A 20,029-nucleotide genomic window follows, 5' to 3' on the forward strand; every position below is an offset into this window, starting at 1 on the left:
TTCAAGTAACGTCAATTTTGTTGAGAAAAAAATATGAATTGGAAAGATATGTATATTTTTTTACTGTATTAGCTTTTCACATACATTTGTAATACGTTTGAAGTTGTGACTTACATATATTAGCTATTTGAATTATATATTAAAAATATGAATTGGAAAGATATGTATATTTTTTTACTTTATTAGCTTTTCACATACATTTGTAATACGTTTGAAGTTGTGACTTACATGTATTAGCTATTTGAATTACCATGATTATGATTTCAATTAAAAGTGATGACATCTAGTTTTTAACAATGTACACTGACGGGTTATTTTAATGATTATTCAAACGTGTTTTCAAACTGAATATCATATTAGATCTTTGTGAATCACAAAGAGTTTCTTGCACATTAGATGGCACCTGCAATTTGGGTTTCTTACGAATATTATTTATGGTATATATAAGATAGGGCTTGCATAATAGAAAGTGTTAGTAAAAAAGTGCTTATGCATTGGTAATACATCATGCAGTTTGTATTAATTTTACAGGTTCCTAAGATTCATAAGTTTTCGCCAGATAAAGGAATTTCGGCTGGTAATACAGCCATAACAATAACAGGCAGTGACATTTGTTTTGAAGGCAAACATCGATACAATATTTCATTCTGCGATAACATAACTTGTATACCATGCAGGTGAATATAAGATATTAGATCTGTTACTCAAATATCTTCGTTCAATATGACTTGTAATTTACATATCTTTAGCTGAAAAAAGTGTTTCTGCGATTCGCTGTTTTGAAGAAAAAAAACTGGTAACTTTTGAAATACTTCTTATGTTTTGTATGAAACAGAGGGGTATATGACCCATTTTCCTAATAACGGTTTATTAGTAAAATCATGTGTCATTAAAACTCCAAATCATACCGTAGGATTCTTTTTATATTCTTTAATTTATATAGTAACTAGTATGTGTTCATTTCAGTGTACCTAGTGAGTTTGACTGTAAAAAAGCCTACATTAAGGTTAGAACTGGACCATCATCATTTTGTACGAATATGACAACGTTGAAGTTTGAAATTGACGACTTCACAGAACTACATTCTCAACGATTTGAATATTTACCAGATCCTACAATAATATTTTCGAATCAAACACTGAAATCTTTACAAAGGTGATCACATTTTTAGCAACTTGCAGCTTATTTTAGTTAAATGTATATGTATGAACTATACATTAATCCCATTCAAATCTAAAAACAAAAACAAGATCATATTCAACAGTGATACACTTTTCTAAATTTTAGCATTTAAATTTACCGATTTGTAATGCTGTTTTAAAATTGTCTTTTTAGAAAAGCCCTGCAAAATTTCAAGCATAAGCGCATCATTTAACTTTTTTGTTTGTGCTTTTCAATACTTTGTTTTACATAAAAACAATACAAAACAGTTCGCGAAATTGTAGGACATATATATTACAGTTTTTTTGTATGTGTACACATTTTATGCATGTCACGTACTACGATTTCCCTTCTTCAGTTAACAAAACCGTACATTATTTCTAATGAAGCAAAAATACGGCAATCTGATTGGTGTAAATAACACCCCATCCTTATTCACCCCGGAATAAATAAAATTTTGCCAAAATGTCTAAAAAATGTCTAATATTAAATTGCAAACAAAAAAATAATTTGAGGAATTTTTTTGGAAAAATGAACAAAAAATTTATAATTTTTTCTCCCGAATATACAAAAGAACACAAAATATTACTGAATGTTCCCCCCATAAAGAAAAAAAAGTATTCCACAATGCGCAGCAACATCAACGTAAAAATGTTACACTAGAAATGTTTCATTACTATTTTTTCAATTTTATATCCTGGTTGAAATTGAGTTAAGGAGTGGTTTATAAGAAATTCATTCGTTATCTTTGTGTATTCAAGGGTTTACAGAATTTCACACCGTCGTAGAAAATTCATACACCCATTCGGCTGCGCCTTAGTGTGTATGAATTTTCAACAACGGTGTAAAAACCTGTACACCCCTGATTACACCAAGATAACTAATATAATTATCGATATGAAATAGTTATAAATGATTTAAACTTTCGCATAGAAAACTGTTCGATGAACAAATACAACATATACTTATCAAACATTTATATAGATATTCATTCTAAAAATATTTTTCTCGATTTATTTAGCTTTTTCACATTTCTTCAGCGGTGGGAAAAAAAAACATTTCTCCTCGCTAGTAAAATACCACTGTGACGTCATTGAAAAAGGCGATGGCAAGATATAAAAAAAAAGTTGTTGATTTCAGTCACACACTGTTTTTAAATAATGTGCTTACAAAAATAATAAAGATAATATTATGTATATTTTTTTTGTAATGAAAATCAAATTTGACACATTAAAACTTATCAAAAATAACTAGTCTTAGGCCGTGTTCACATTGACCTAAACTCGGTGTTGTGTTAGTGTAACTCACACATAAACTAAACATAATTACGTTCCCATTGATAAAACTCAATGTTTACATATAGTTTAAATCATGTTTTGTCTACATGCAGTCGATAGTCGATGTAGGCCTTGTGTAGGTTCAGTGTACACAAAACTAGACATTCCGAACTGTAATTGTTCCATTTATATGTAAAAAAGAAACATTTTTTATAAAAAAAAGGATACTTGTAACACTTATTAATTAATTTCTTTACAGAAATATTTGTCTAAACTTTATATATTTATTTGTTATACAAAACACTTTACGTAGCCTTATTAACCTCTTATCAAAACTCATCCATCATCATTTCCGAATCGACTGGACGTACACACTGACAGAAATATTTGCCACTGGTCTTTACTCAAACAACGATTCACTCATTAATGCATTACTGAAAAAGGGTGAGGTTAATTGCTTGTTTGTGTAGAATCTCAGACCCGTTAAAATACATTTAGAATTAAAAAAAAAATACCACCCTCTCCTTTTGCCAAAAAAAACCCTTGTACAAACAATACCATTTGAAACAAACAGAAAAAATAGAAATGTAGTGATCCTTAACATCACAAATCTTTTTCTTTGTCTATAAGCACGCTGATGCAGCCTACATTTTTAATGCGTAGTCGAAACATCTTGTAACTACTGCAAATTATCCAAAATGACTTTCTTAAAGGAGCAACCACTTTACTTTAAAAAAAAAAGGGGAGGGGGGGGGGCGGTCTGAGTCCGAATTATTTCTCGCGCGAAAGTTAATATTCAATTTTTTTTCGATGGTACCAATTCAATATTCAACACTATAATGTATGGGGAAACTTTTGATTTCGGACTATTTTTTCATTCTAATCATCTGTTTGACCCATTTTTTTTCGATCAAATTGTGGAAAAATCCATCCCCCCTATTTTTAAAGTCAAATGGTCGTTCCCTTACTGCTAGAAAAGTTGTTCGAAAATTTGAGTTCGGTTCTACGTAATGAACATTTAAATGACACATAGTTTACAAGTGTGAACACATCTTATGTACAGGTAACTAAACAAGGTGTATAGATGTGGACAAATCTTATGTGAAACTAGTGTAGATTACATTAAACCAAGTGTAAACATGTTTACTGCACACGGCGTTTGGTGTGAACACGGCCTTAGTATCTTCACATTGGTTTTAATGTGTAGTAGGTAATTTCAAAACAAGCTGTATACTCACAACTGTGTTTCATTTCATATAATCGTCTCTCGGAAAGGAAAATAATTTACACGTTGCATCTTTAACAGCTATAATTGGTTGAAATAAAATTGTTTTAAAGGAGTGAACTCAATGAATATACAATGTAAATGGCGTTTTTGATCCACTATAAAACTTTATAGTTTATAAGTATGTTTTCGGTATCACTTTCCTTCGTATAGTCAAAAATGCCAAAAATATACTAAAATAAACAATTTGTAAATAAAAGCAACAGTAGTATACCGCTGTTCAAACTCATAAATCCATGGACAAAAAACAAAATCGGAGTTACAAACTAAAACCGAGGGAAACGCATTAAATATAAGCGGAGAACAACGACACAACACTAAATTGTAACACACACAGAAACGGACTAAGCATCAGACAAAATTCCACGAGAATAACAAATATAACATCAAAACCAAATACATGAATTTGGGATAGACAAGTACCGTGACACGTCTTATCGCAATGTGAACTTACACTCACAAATACTAGTAAGAGAAAACAAACGACGCTACTTTAAAATGTAACGCACACAGAAACGAACAATAATATAACAATGGCCATAGTCCTGACTTGACACAGGACATTTGAAAAAGAGGACCGAAAGATACCAGAGGGACAGCCAAACTTTAAATGTCAAGGTGATATTAACTAACTATTACTTGTAAATTTTCGTTGTTGGTTATCACATGCATGACACATGAGTACATGAGATCACCCCATGTTATGGTGCGGTTTCGAATTGCTCCGTTTTAAGTTGTTTTTATGTTGTGGTTTGTGTACTATAAAATTAGTGTTTGTCTCTTTACTTTCAACTATGACATTGTCAGTATATTTTTACTTCTAAGTTTGATTATCCCTCTGGTTTGTTGGTAGCATAAACAGTATCATATGTAATAGTGAATGCTTACTTTAAATATCGTTCTTATCAAATACAAGAGCTATGTTTCTTTTAAGAATTGAACCTGTAAATTTGGCCTTTCGTCAGCCTATCAGGTTTGGTCAAATATTTTTTTTAATCATTTTGTCAAACCAGTAGAAATTATCCAACTTCTGAATGAAAAAAAAAAAATTATTTCCAGCATTTTGAATTCTTTTTTTTTTACTGGTTTCATATTTAGAAAAAAATATCTATGACATATTGAGAACAAAGCTGTCAATTACAGTTAACACGGGCGTCATTCGGTTTACCGAGTAAAATGATCGTGAAATATTATCTAACGGTGGTAAAGTATTGCGAGACGATCGTGAAAGCTCTGGTACCGGATCGTGAATGAAATGAACTGTTAATTTTATATCAGAATCTGCGAAAAAGAGCTGAATTTTCAAAACTCTGAACAAACCTAAATAAAAAATTCTGTCTTTCATAATGATTCAACATCCTCAACAATACTGTGCTATAAGATATAGAAGATGTGCAATGCTTTTAAAAAAAAAGCTCAATGCCTTTGGGACTAATTACAAAAAAATCACGCTTTTTCAACATTTGTTTATCCGAACGTCACTGATGAGTCTTTTGTAGACGAAACGCGCGTCTGGCTTTAATATAAAATTTCCATCCTGTATCCATGAGGAGTTTATTAACCTCCACTGAGTCGATGCCACAGCTGATTGAGTTTAAATTCGCCGAGGGTATAACAAGCCAAGTAGTCAACACTTCTGTGTTGACTCAAGTTATCTTTGATGTTCATAATTATAAATTAACTGTTAACAAAAGTTTACAAAAGTTTGAATTTTTGAAATACTTAAGCTTTTCTACTTTAGGAATAGATTACTTTAGCTGTATTTGGCAAACTTTTAGGAATTGTTGATTCTCAATGCTTTTCCAATTCGTACTTTATTTGGATTTTTGAACATTTTTTTTTAATCGTCACTGATGAGTCTTTTGTAGACGAAACACGCGTTTGGTGTAATCATAGAATTAATCCTGGTATCAATGATGAGTTTATTTTGTACCTATAATGGTCATATTCCAATATATCATGAATTATTGGAAATGACGTCTTTGGTGATTCCGAAAGTACTGTAAAACAAGGAATACTCTTCCATTAAAACCGCTAATTTGATAATGAAAACCTTAAATTGTGTACCAGAGCTTTCACGATCGTTTCGCAATACGTGACCACCGTTAGATATTCTTTCACTATCAAGTCTCTCTATAATCCGAATGACACCCGTGGTGAATGTGTGTCTTCTTACATCAATATCACGCTTAACTAGATATATATTTTTTTCATAATATGCTATCAAATCATTCTTCAGTGGAGGAGCAACATTTATAATAAATGGTGATGGGTTTAGTCGTGTTGGCGATATAACTGTTGAAAGAGTGGTGAGTTAATTATGTTTATGTGTACAATACGATTTAAAATGCAACGTAAAAGAGGGGAAAACGGTTTACAACATCGTTATGCTTACTGCTTTGACATACAATTATTATAGATTTGGACCCTGATGGTAAAGGGAACGGAACAGAACGGAATCCTTTAAAAACACAATATCATTTAAAGTCAATGTCAGAAAAAGATTACGATTGTGAGTTTGAGGCTTTTCAATTTGGAACAGGCGAGATTTACCAATACTTTGAACATTTAATTGGTTATCAAAGGGACCAGGATTATAATTTAGTACGCCAGACGCGTGTTTTGACTACATAAGACTCATCAGTGACGCTCATATCAAAATAGTTGTAAAGCTTAACAAATACAACGTTGAAGGGTATTGATGATCCAATATTCCCAAAAGTTAATTTTGTATGTTAATATTATGCATTATTTTTACAGCTACTTAAAATTGGAACAATTATAAAATCATATGTGAAAAATGGATACCTTGAAATAAAATATTGAAAGTGTAAACAAGTGACTAGACTTACAATTTACAGTGTACGACATTTCCCTTGATACAATATTCGGTAATTATTTCCAACAGGAAGTGTTCTAGCCGCATTATATCAGATAAGAATAATAGAAGTCATTTAAATAATCTCACCTGAGACCGCTTTTGGTTTTTTGTGGGTAGCTTGTTGCTCAGTTTTTAATTTTCTTTGTTGTTGTTTATCTTTTAATCATTTTTGATTTGCTTTCTTGTTATTGACAATCGTTCCACTTACATTGTTTATGTTTTGATTATCATTTTGATATTTCTCTTTAGAAAATCCCATGTGATGTTAAATTAGATATCCAAGCTGTCTGTCAAACTCCCGAAAAGAAACAAAATGAGTCCGATGTCCAATCTGTCCGTGTATATTTTGATGGATTGACTGCAACAGTTGATATTGAATATGTTGATGATCCACAGTTCAACAATTTTAAAAGTATACTTGAGTATGATAAGGAATCACCTATTAAGATTACGGTAAGTATCATCAGAATAAAGTATTTAAAAAATGTTAAAAGATTTCATTTGATAACTTGGCCACAAAAATATACCTTAAGTGAAATTTATACGAGTGAAAATCAAACATATTCATAACGTTTTAATAGTGCAAATTGATCAAACCTTCAGTAGTGAGTTCAAGTGAGTTGCATACAAAAACAGAACCCGTGACCTAAAGCAATATTAGTTGCAACCTCAAAGACACAGGATGTGCATAAACTACCGGTTTTGTGTTTTTTAACAAATTTAACTTTATCATATCATGAATGAAAGAGATAACAAATGTAGACTTAGTGCTGCAATTAACGAAAGTAGATACAGTGCTCGACTCTAGATCTTTGAAACTGTCAAACAGATATTTGAATGTGGAAATTTTTTGAAAATAAAAAGTTTAACATAAATCATGTTAAAGGCAAGTACTTATAACCAAAAGAACATTTTCCAAACTATCAAAAGTTTGCCGCTTCTTAAGTAAGTACGTTTCGTTTTACCATCGACGTATGATGTCAAACTATTCTTATTTCATTCTAAGTCTTTGTTTTACTTCATTGTACAATACTTTAGCATAATACATACCACGTAGTACTGTGTCGCTTAAAAGTCGATATATTCTACATTTTCTACTATATGTACAGCAACAAAACGATTACAAAGTATTGTTATGATTAACCAGTAACTATTCTAACAGATTAAACAAAAGACTATTTTGTTATACAGGGTACCAATATATTACATGGAGCAATATCTGATGATTACTCTATCCATGTTGGATTAGATGGTAAATGTATAATAAAAGATATCAGTATGGCATATATTGTCTGCTTGCCACCTACGTTCACACCGAGGACAAATGAAACAGATGAACATACAGTTTTTGTTGTTGTAAGTAAAAAAGCACTAGTAAAATACTTTTCATTAGAAAAGTCCATTTTAATCGTAACTGCTGTTTACAATAACTACACAATTATTTATTAGGTCAACTTCAGCCTTTCAGTTAATTGTCCATCTCGGTAAATTTAGTAGTATTCGGAAAATTCGTCTGCATTATTTTAAGATATTTTTTTCACTCGTTGTTCATTTGTCGCTATTACCTTGCACACACTATAGTTCAATTGTCAGACAATCTACTGAACAGTACTGAACTGAGCGATTTATTTTAAAACTACTGAATTGGCCGCATTGGATAGGATGGAAAACCGACGAAAAGAGGGAATACGACTAAATCATGCACAGTTAAAACTTATTCAGATGATATTAAATTTCAAGTAACCATATAAAATGAGCACTAACCTTCTTGCGTTGGATATATCTTTCTTATAGACTTTTAACCTCTTAGATACGAAACAACAAAATAATTAAGTGAATGGAAAAAAAATCTGAGTAGATGAACAAGCAAACTAAGGATGTGTTAAAATTTTTCAGGTAGCTCAAGTCATTGATAATTCTTTTTGCGAAATGTTCTAATATAGTCTTACAGAAAAGTGCTATATATAAAGAAGAATCAAAGTTGAATTCATATATTAAATGTGAATCCAAAGTGAGGTAGTAGCATGTATGTTGTCTAAAGAAAAATCATTATATAATTCTATTTCGTTTATTCACAAAAAGCCATTACATTTTCTATTTATTTTATCACTAGGTTGAAGTCGGTAGAATTAAGGCATACATTGGCAAAATACGATACAACGTGGACATCGAAATATTAGCTATAATAGTAGGATTGTTAGCCGCAGCTTTTGTCACAGCTGTTGTTGTGGGAATATTTACTGTGTTCATTATGAAAAAGAAAAAGAGGAAAGTCATAAAGGAATTCAAGCTGGAATTATTGACACGTGAGGAAATGATACGAAAAGCCAGTAGAGAAGGTATGACAAAAGGAAAGCTGTATATCTCTCATATTAAGATGTACATTTCAAAACAATTACACCTCAAGCATGTCCCTCATAAACTCAGTTAGTTAATGATGAATAATTTAATAAAATTGAAAATGGAAATGGAGACAAAAACCCGACCATAGAGAAGACAACAAAAGTTTGGTGTGGTTGTAGCTGACACGAAGCGACAACATGGATTATTATTCTTGTCATACACAGATCATTGAATTATGTGATAAATGAAGAATCGTGTTATAAAGATCAAAAATGTCAAGGTCTTTACTTAATTACATTTGATTCACTGTCAATGGAAATATTGAATACAAATAATTTAAGTTATTTATTTGAAAATTAATATTCACAATAAGAGGCAATCCTTAAGCCGTATTTGGCATAACTTTTTAGAATTTTGAATCCCCAATGCTCTTCTACTTTGTGATTGTTTGGCTTTATAAATATTTTGATATGACCGTCACTGGTGAGTCTTATGTAGACAACACGTGCGTCTGGCGTTCCTAATTATAATCCTGATACCTGATAACTTCCCAAAAAAAACCAACTCCATAAAAAGAAGTGCATAACTGCAATGGGCAACGTCACTGTCTGTGTTGTGTCATGCTAAGGAAACAGATAAAACTTTGAACAATGCTTTGATTACACAAAATAAAAAAATCTAGTTTGAAAATCTTTTTATAAGTTTCAAAGTTGTATCCTGTCGTATTTCAGCTGTCGACTTTGTTACCTCCTACTTAAAAAAAACTTGTTCATTTTTTCAATCACGTGGATTTCCTACTTTATTTGAGTAAATATGTATCTATAATTGGCGTTAGAGGTCCTGTTTATATTTCAAAGATGAACAGGTTTGATACTATGGTATACCGACTTGTTAAAAGTTGTATATATCTGTCCGGTTTTATTCATTAGAGCTTGATTACACACTTTTTCATTTATACATATTTAAAATTGGGGATGGTTTATTTATGCATTGAATTTATTCATTTGAATATTCTTTTCTTTATAGAATTTGCTGATGCTCAGATGACAATGAGAGAGATAAAATCTGATTTAGTTACATCTAGGGTTCCTTTCAGGGACTACCAATCGTATGTTCTATATCAGCTGTTCCCAAACCAAGATATAGAAACGAACCCGTTACTTCACGACTCGAAGGTATTATTTGCATATTGATTATAAATTCACTGTATGATGAAGAACATGTATCACTGACAATGCCACAATTATCCATCAACCTCAAAATAAGGTGGATGAAAGCAATGAGGCGAACAATGAGAAAAGAAATATCTCATTAGCGGCTATCAAAGCCTCAACGTTAAACATGATACAATGCAATTGAGAAAACTAACTGTCTAATCTATAAAAGACTTTCTCAACAATCAGGAGTTCATCAAGGGATGAAAATAAGTTTAACATTTTTGTAACGATTTAAAAAAGCTATCAACATATTAATTTAAGTTGCAGTATATAACAATATTTAGGTTAATGTCATAAAAAAAATACATTGTAAACATTTTGGTACTCGGTAGAACCTCGACCACCCCCAGTTTCTCAGCCTCATAAAAAAAGTTTATATTTTTCTGACATTGACCTAATATTGTATATATACTCTACAGCTTGTAAATATGCAGCGATATTTCATACTTTTTGTAAGTTATAATTAAAATTTATATTTCATGATTTCAGGTAACGGATAACCAGGAACCTAAAATGAAAATTGCATTGGAGAAATTTGACCAGCTATTAAACAATAAACTCTTTTTAAAGACTCTCATCCAAACATTAGATCGCAAAAATATGCTAACAATGCAGGAAAAGTAAGCAATAACACTTAAATATCTTGGGTCATCTTAGCATTTAACTTTTTTATTAAGTCTATGTTATTTACCAGGTTTCTTCAGTAGTCTAACCACAATTTGATTATTGACCACCGAATACGTCAAATGATTTTGTATGTTAACAAATCAAACATTAACAATCATTTTAACTTTCAGTATCTGTTGTTGATCCAAGTTTATACTTTAAAGAAAACGCAATCATTCTGTTTTCATTGAACTGAAAATAAACAAAACCGTTACCCATACAAACAAAAATAAAATAGAGCACGTACAATCTAACAATCACCTACGAAATAAGGACAAGATGTTGTCTACAATACAAGCATGGATCGTGGTCTTTCGTTTAAATGATTATTTATCTCGTCGTCATTTTCTCATTTTGTGAAACATTCACAGTATGCTTGAAATCTTTTGTTATATGAAACATAAATACTAATTTGTTTTATCTTAAACTTTCAATATGTGTTTACAGGGCGCATTTTTCATCTGTTTTGTCGATAGCATTGCTAGGAAACATGAGACTGCTGTTTGAGTAAGTATGGATACAGTTTTGACCAATAGTGTAATCTGTTCAAACAATGTTATAATATAAGGACGGTTTTGCATTGGACTATATAAAAGCAAAAAACTGATAAAAGCAATGATATCAATCAACGGAACAAGTAAAAAACAACTGCCATGTTCCCAACTGGTATGGGCTAAAATACAAGCTTTTAAGAGGAGTGTACGTATTAGCTTTGCAGTGAACCTTTGTTTGTAATTTTTTTCGAGACCAAATTATGTACACGGACGCGAGCTCATGTTAGCTTGTTTGAACAAACGTATTTAAGAGGTAATGTCAGAGAGCACCAGGCAGGACTGTTCAACTAAAAAAAAAATTTGGTCAAACATATACTTTACCCTTCCAGTATAACATACTGACTGGGAAAATATAATTTTTTTTTATTTTTTTTGTGAATTTGACATTTTTTTAATGAAATTCAATATAAGCGCTCAAACTGCTATTTTCCTTTGAAATGTATGGGGAAAAAGCCAGTTTCTAACCGTTTTCAATTATCCATCATCGGAGAAAAACAACATTTTTGACTAAACTACCTATATGGAAGTCTAGCACTATGTTGATGTAAAAATTAATAAGAATAAAATGTTTGGTATCTTTTTGATTTTTTTCAAAAAATAAGGTAAAAAAATGCTAAAATAATGAAAATTGAGAAAAGCCAGTTTCTAACCGTTTTCAATTATCCATCATCGGAGAAAAACAACACTTTTGACTAAACTACCTGTATGGAAGTCTAGCACTATGTTGATGTAAAAAAATAATAAGAATAAAATGTTTGGTATCTTTTTGATTTTTTCAAAAAATAAGGTAAAAAAATGCTAAAATAATGAAAATTGAGAAAAGCCAGTTTCTAACCGTTTTCAATTATCCATCATCGGAGACAAAAACAACACTTATAACTAAACTACATACATGGAAGTCTATTACTATGTTGGTGTAAAAAAGAATAAAAAAATAAATTTTTGGTATCTTTTTGATTTTTTTCAAAAATAAGGTAAAAAAATGCTAAAATAAGGAAAATTGTAAAAATTGAGAAAAGCCAGTTTTCAACCGTTTTCAATTATTCATCACCAGAGGAAAACACCACTTATGACTAAACTACCTATATGGAAGTCTAGTTCTATGTTGGTGTAAAACATAATGGAAATAAAACTTTTGGTATCTTTTTTATTAAAAAAAAAAGGTAAAAAATGCAAAAATAGAGAAAATTGTAAAATTTACGAAAAGCCAGTTTTCAACCGTTTTCAATTATTCATCACCAAAGGAAAACACCACTTATGACTTAACTACCTATATGGAAGTCTAGTTCTATGTTGGTGTAAAACATAATGGAAAAAAAACTTTTGGTATCTTTTTTATCCAAAAAATAAAAGGTAAAAAAATGCAAAAATAGAGAAAATTGTAAAATTTACGAAAAGCCAGTTTCTAACCGTTTTCAATTATATCATGTATATACCACCAGAGGAAAACAACACTTATGACTAAACTACTGATATGGAAGTCTAGTACTATGTTGGTTAAAAAAAAATATGAAAATACAATTTTTGGTATCTTTTTTACTCTTTTTCAAACAATTCAGTAAAAAAAAATGCAAAAAATAGAGAAAATTATGCTTTGGCAAACCAAAATGGTATTACATCGATTAAGTTGCAAAATATCATAAACTTTTGCATCTTTATTGTATTTATCATGCATGATGTTTGAGTGATAGTTGTTGATGAAACAAAATAAAGAAAAAAAGTTGTAGTCTTGTCGCCACTTTGCTCATTTGGTTGCCATAGCAACCATAAAATGTACACTATACATTTCCTGTCCTTTTTTGTTCAAAATTTCACCATGAAACTACTTAGTTTGAAGATGCAAGAAAATTCACATTGAATTGGCTTGTAGAACATAAGTCAATGCCACAGATACATACAATACAATTTTTGCAGTACTTTTACCTTTGACCTCAAAGTCAAAAGATGATTTTTGTTTACACTTTTGTGTCGGGAGCATGATTTGTTTGCTCTGTAACAAAATCTTTTGATATTTGGCACATGTATGCAGCACCTCAAGACAATTTGTTGTGTTCCATGGACCATCATCCCCAAATTTATCCCAACCTTCCTTTTGGGGTATGGAACCTTCTTACTAAATTTCATATAAATCCATTCATTAAAACTTAAGTTATTGTCCGTAAACCAATGTGTCTTCAGACAACAACGATGACGACATAATACCATTATACTATCTCAAAAATTGTTTGCGGTCGTATAAAAACTGATTAGATCCTCATTTCTTAACCTAATACATTCAGAACTCCCAACTGGCATGACCATCATGACCATATATCTTGTCCATTTATTTTTTTTGTTTGGGGGGGGGGGAGGATTTCATATCATTTTTCCAAGGTCAACTTTAGTTAGCTATATAAAGAGGAAGGATACACATGAATACATTAGTACATGCACATGTATACTTGATAGTGACAACATCTACATATAAGCATGCTCTTGGTGTTTGCAAAATCAAATATGATATGCAGAGTGGTTATTTCTTTATTGAAGGCTGTACCTATTACTACAAATTTTTACATTGTATGGTCTCTTAATGGGGAGTTGTCTCATTACAAGTATACTACATCTTCTGATTTTTATTGTGTTCCATAGCAGTTTCTTCAAAACCTTTGGAAATAAAAGCATTGTTTATCTTCATCACTTGGTTCGTATAAAAGTCAGAATAAGACAACAGAGAATTATTTCCATACATCACAATGATAATGACGTAAAGAAAAATGTGATAGGTGCATGTAGCCGTGAAATTGGCAAGCATATCAAATCTCGTTTGTTAATAAGACGGATACCTTTGCCTGATTAAATGTGACATATACTTAGCTACAGTGTTAACATAACAATTAGTTTATCTTGTTGATTCAATCGATAAATTTTGATCAAGATTCAAATGCATGTAATGCACAAAACTAAAAATAACAAGGGCATACCACAATGATACTTTATATAAAAGTTTAATTTTTTTTGGTGCACATATTTGTTAATAGCACAGAAATATTAACACAATCATTTTGAAAAATACAACTTTTGACTTTTTTTTCCTTTTAACAGATTTGTTTTAATAAACATTAATCCCATTTTCTGTTACTCTGTAATAATTTGGAATTTGGTTTATCAAGTTCAACACATATACATCTTTTTTTAATTCATATACATGATATAAACCCTTGCTTAAAATAAATGACATACATAAATATTTGCCTATAAACATGAAACATAATAAATATCTAAATAGTTTCAGAAAAAAATGAAATATTCTTTTAGACATCAAGTAATATTTTAAAAGATAAAGATCCATAAACAATAAAGTTGATAGTTTTAAAATTGTCCTCTATCAAAATTGTCATTTTAAACATTGATGTCTCTCATTTACTGAAGAAACTGCCGAAATATTACCAAAAGTCAAACATATACATAAAAAACTTAAAAGGTATTCAAATGTTCTGTTGGTCACTTTGATGGTCCCAAACTGGTTACAGTGTTTTTTTTTTTAGCTCAGTCACCTAACAAGAAATAAAGGAAATGTCAAGCTTTACATTTATATATCAGTTTTTTGCTTGAAAATGTTTTAAATTAATTATATTAAATACGATGAATTTGAATATTATATAAACATGTATTCAAGTACACATATTTGAAGTTTGATATAATTTTTTAGAGGATTTCACATTCAGGACTTCATATACATTTGTAGTGGGAGATTAAAATCCTTCTTGCATATCTGGAGTACATGGTCTAACTAATTTTTGTCTGTGTATTATCTGACAATAGGCTGTTTTGTTGAGAAATTGATACCCCTATTTCCCTATATAAGCAGTCAAATTTACTGTAAAATCAAATTGATTTTTTTAGACATCCAATATGACTTTTAAAAGTGTCATTTCCCAACAAAACAAGGTGCATCCAATACAAAAACACATTTATCTTAAAAAGGTTGTTGAACAAAATTTCTAAGTTCTGCCTGGTTTTCTCTGGCATTGCCTCTTAAGACCCTACACAAAAATTGGTAGGACTGTACGTCAATACATAAGCAATCCAAAGACACTGAATGAAGCAACTATGTCTTATTCAACTAAAACATTTTGTACATTCACGTATTCCATTGTATTAATTATTTTTTTTATTTAAATCTGTCGAAAAAATGTGTATTTTGAAACAGTGGTCTACGCAGCAATATTTTTTGGAATGTTGTTCCTTATCTTAAGTAACACATTTGTTAACCCGTACATTTATTTTGTAGTTTGATAAATTGCTTGCTGGCAGATATGATTACTTCATCTACCAAAAAGCAACACAAGGTGTTATTCAGAAGGTAGGTCAGATGTTGTTTTCAACAGCATACCATAATTTGTACAATTGGAATAATTGCAAAAAAAAAAGTTCAAAATATGCTTCCATTGCCTATATAGCTATGGCTGTCAAATTCTGTATTAAAACAGGTTAAATCATATCCCTTCTTTTACATGTTTAATTACAAAATTGTTGATATATGTATATTAATTAAACTAACGTTTTCTGTCTTTCAGATTTGACTCTATCACCTTAAGACTGATGGCGAATTGGTTGCAAATAGGGCTTTATGGACAGTTAACGGTAATACCGAAAAGCCAAGAGGGCAGCTCAACACAAAACACAATTATTAGATCCCCCAATTGCAATGTTACTCGCTAAAGTCGTATATATCCAAAAATAAAAAAGGTGAAGATCAGAAATTAAGAGAGCAGCTACAACAATGTACAATGCAATTTATTAATCATTATTCATGGTAATACAATTTAGGTATTAACGAATAAACATAAACATAAAGCTTCCAAAACTAGTCATTAGAAACTATCAAACACGACTGTGTGAAATGCGCATTACAAGTCGTTGTTTTAATTCTATTATCCATCCAAGCTGATTGTTTTCTAATTCTAAAATCCTTAATCAAAACATAAGTAAAGTATATTATGGTTCCACATCTGAATGGATTGAACATTATGAAATTGAAAACATATTGCATAAACATTGGCAAATGCAGTTTAACATTTGTTACTAGATTTTAAAATGATCATGCTTTCGAGATTAGTTTAATAAATATGTGCGAAATTTTTCATTTATATGATGTTATATATATTGTGCATGCCCGTAATTGCCCTATGCTTTATGACTAATCATTGTCTAATTATAGGCCCTCAGTGGTATGCACCTGTTTATGTTATACAAAGCTGTACAAACGATAATAGAAATGTCTCCAATAGACGCACTAACAGGTAATGCAAAGAACACCATAGCAGAGGAGAAGTTACTGAAAATGAGGATTGAACATCAGCCGCTTGTAAGTGAAATGGTTTTAAGGGTACGGTGTTAACTTGAAATGAATACAAACAAAAACAAATTTCTTCAAAAACACATACTCTGACACGTTTCCTTTTTCAACAATATATTATATGTAGATAGTATATTAATACAAATATTTGACTTTACTCCAAACTAGTATTCCTCATTTCTCATTCTGATCTTAATCAAATATGAAACGATATCGTCTACAGAAGAGGCAAGCGATTCCTAGTTGACAATAAGAATTGAAAAGTGGTTTGATTTTCGGTTGCCTAACGCCTAATGGGGAACATTTCATGCATTTTCAGGACGAGAACAAATTAACAGAAAAGTAGGTATTGTAATAGTGACCTTCTGTGATAAAGATCAGGACAAATTTTGACTAAGATACGAATCTGTAAAATTGATTGTCAAAGAAAAGTGTTTGCTGACTATTGAATGTACACACTTGTAAACAATCAGTTTTAAAACAAAAACACTACACTATTATATTTACCAAATTGTATTTCATCCTTAGTAGTGGTATATATATAATATCTTTGATTCATTTAGACATTGCAAATAGACTTGAATGGAAATAGTGACGAGCATTATCCTGTAAGGGTTCTCGACTGTGATACAATATCACAAGTGAAACTAAAATGCTGTGCACAAATTTATAAGAATAAACCAGCTTCAGAAAGACCACGGAATGATGAACTTACTTTAGGTTGGTTACATTTATAACAAAATCGTATCATAATTCAAGTTTTTTTTTAATTTTTGACAAATCGTTATTGAAATCTAAAAAAATGATATTTTTTGTGGAACAATTCCGAACAAACATAACATATTCAATAGAAAATGGCACAAACTAATTAAACATATAATGACATATGAAGCTTAGTTAGTATAGGATTTGATTCAGCATATTATTGTTAATTGTAAATAAAAATGTGTAGGATCTTTAAGGAAACTGAAAAAAAGCTAACAATATGCTTAAAATTTGCGTTACACTATATAAATGATGTCATCTCACTGAAAAAATATCGTGACTAATATCTAGAAATTGACAATCAGAGCCAGTTGTAAACAAATAATTCAGCTTCCAAATTGTAATTTTCCGTGATTATGTAGCATCATTACAGCACAACATGCATTTTAGTTTATTCATGTAAGCTCGTAAAGCCTAACATCACCTTTAAAAATAATGTCTTTTAGAATGGCAAGAAGGGAGCGCAGGAAAACTTATACTTGATGATATTGATAACATCAGTGAAACAGGCAATGGATTGGTGCGCCTAAATACATTGAAACATTATATGGTCAGAGACAACTGTAAAATGGCACTAATGTACAACCATCATGACGAACAGGAGCTTTATGGTGAATATTAATTATACGGCATATGAGGCAAATGTTCTACAATTAATATAAAGCAAATGTTTACAATTATATTCATCGTCCATTCTCAGAACGAAATGTTGGGAAAACAAAAAAGTGTCATTGAAGACTAATTGTATTGAGTTTCAATATGTACAAACGTCTAGAGATCATATTTGTACAAGTTTCCAAGTCAATCAACCTGCTGGAGAGAAAGCTAACAAACCAAAATAAAACAAAATGATGCAAGCTTGTGTTTCAAATATTTCAATTTTATTGTTATACATAGTATATTCATGAATATTGACAAGTTAATTTTAATTGAGATCACTGTCATTCCTGTTCATTCATATTTTCATTTCTTTTGTTCAACTAGTTAACTCTGCTACCTTCCGAACAGAAAGTATGGCGTCAGAGGATATTACGTTACTGATGCCGGATAGAAATGAACAGGAAAATGTTGAAATTCAAAAATGGCACCTAGTATGTACCAAGCTTTATTTTTTTAAATTTGAAATTGTCTTTTTCAATATGTATCACATACTGTGGTCGTCTGATAAAATCGGTTGACATATCTTGTTCAGGTGTTTACTGGTACTAATTGTTCAGTGTTATCAAAATTCCTGTATATTGGTACATGGGGACGAGACCATTATACTCATATATAAAAATGTATTAAAAGACTTATCATCTAAGAAATTACCGACACAAATATTTTAAAAGTATAAACGTTATTGTTAGTTTTGCTTTTTAACGGTAAAACATAAAGCAGGTTTGACTGTCTATAAAGATACACTGGTTTCAACCTCAAGCAGAAAGAGTAAAATACAGATCAACTTTCTTTCCTACCGAACAGCAAACATTTTTTGTCAATAGCAAAATTAAAATTAAAAGAACAACAGAAATATAACTGCAACAAATAATAATCTCAATATAGTATACACCATGATAGAAAAGCTAGGTACAATGATGTTCTGTCCTAGTTTAATTAAGTCTCTGTATATATTTTTGTTTTACATCATTTGAAATTTACTTTTGTCTTTTTATAATAGGAAACCTTATCGGTAAGTTTACAACTATCAAGTATCTTTTGGTTTAAAAACATAACTGCATATAGACAGCTGCATGTAATTTAACGTAATCTCAGGAGTCTTGCCGAAACAGCTACCTTAAATGAATTAAAGTTGTGATAATGGCATTATTGTACAAGTGTCGTACTATATGCAAATCATTAGTGTGTAGAGGATTACATGCAGTTGGCAGACATTAAAAATTTAAAAAAAAGATAGTTTTGTATATATATCGATAATCATTGTACATGTACACAAAAGTTTACTTACAAAAAGGTAGGTCAAGGTAAACAATGCAGACATAAAACTAAACAATAATTACTAGCCTAGAGTAACTAAGTACAATTGATGAATTCGGCATTCACTTTGTATAGGAGAACATGTTTTTGTATAAATAGACAGTTTTGATAAAGTTCTATATCATGCCGAAAAAATATTTCAAGCTCCTAATTTGCGTCATTATCAAAATCAATGATTTATTACAAAGAATATGTCACATGTTATATATCTAAGACCATTTGGTAGTACATAAAGTACGCTGTTTGATGTAAATGCATACAGCACATGCATAACAAGACATCATTATTATTTTTAAATTTGTAATTTTGTCCTATAATTTCACCTTTCGGTATATTGATGATGTGTTGGCTCTAAATAATAATAGATTCAGTGATCATTTACATTTAATATTTCAAAGTGAACTTGAAATTAAAGATACTACCGACACAAATAAATCTCCTTCATATTTATACCTTTTTTCTCGAAATGACCACTGATGGTAGGTCGAATACCAAAATGTATGACAAACGCGAAGATTTTAACTTTCCTATCGTCAACTTTCCATTTCTTTGAAGCACCATC

At 30.5% G+C, this 20,029-nt stretch overlaps 2 protein-coding genes and 1 long non-coding RNA gene across 3 annotated transcripts; all 3 read left to right on the forward strand.

Annotated features, from left to right (window-relative positions):
* The first annotated feature begins 568 nt into the window (after positions 1-568).
* On the forward strand, positions 569-6,032 carry LOC134708536 (uncharacterized). The gene is made up of 3 exons (XR_010105854.1): positions 569-677; positions 967-1,155; positions 5,963-6,032. It is a non-coding gene; the product is annotated as an uncharacterized LOC134708536 (long non-coding RNA).
* Positions 6,033-6,213: 181 nt separating this feature from the next.
* On the forward strand, positions 6,214-11,341 carry LOC134725625 (plexin-B2-like). Its single transcript, XM_063589631.1, has 7 exons — positions 6,214-6,327; positions 6,854-7,057; positions 7,796-7,960; positions 8,718-8,943; positions 9,974-10,122; positions 10,654-10,784; positions 11,278-11,341. Exons 1-7 carry the CDS (start codon positions 6,214-6,216, stop codon positions 11,339-11,341), a joined length of 1,053 nt encoding a protein of 350 aa, XP_063445701.1.
* Positions 11,342-15,663: 4,322 nt separating this feature from the next.
* On the forward strand, positions 15,664-19,047 carry LOC134725691 (plexin-B3-like). Its single transcript, XM_063589752.1, has 7 exons — positions 15,664-15,729; positions 15,944-16,010; positions 16,588-16,734; positions 17,289-17,445; positions 17,937-18,101; positions 18,475-18,581; positions 19,036-19,047. Exons 1-7 carry the CDS (start codon positions 15,683-15,685, stop codon positions 19,045-19,047), a joined length of 702 nt encoding a protein of 233 aa, XP_063445822.1. The 5' UTR covers positions 15,664-15,682.
* The last annotated feature ends 982 nt before the right edge of the window (positions 19,048-20,029 follow it).

This window comes from Mytilus trossulus, chromosome 1, assembly GCF_036588685.1.
Source record: "Mytilus trossulus isolate FHL-02 chromosome 1, PNRI_Mtr1.1.1.hap1, whole genome shotgun sequence".
Taxonomy (NCBI): domain Eukaryota; kingdom Metazoa; phylum Mollusca; class Bivalvia; order Mytilida; family Mytilidae; genus Mytilus; species Mytilus trossulus.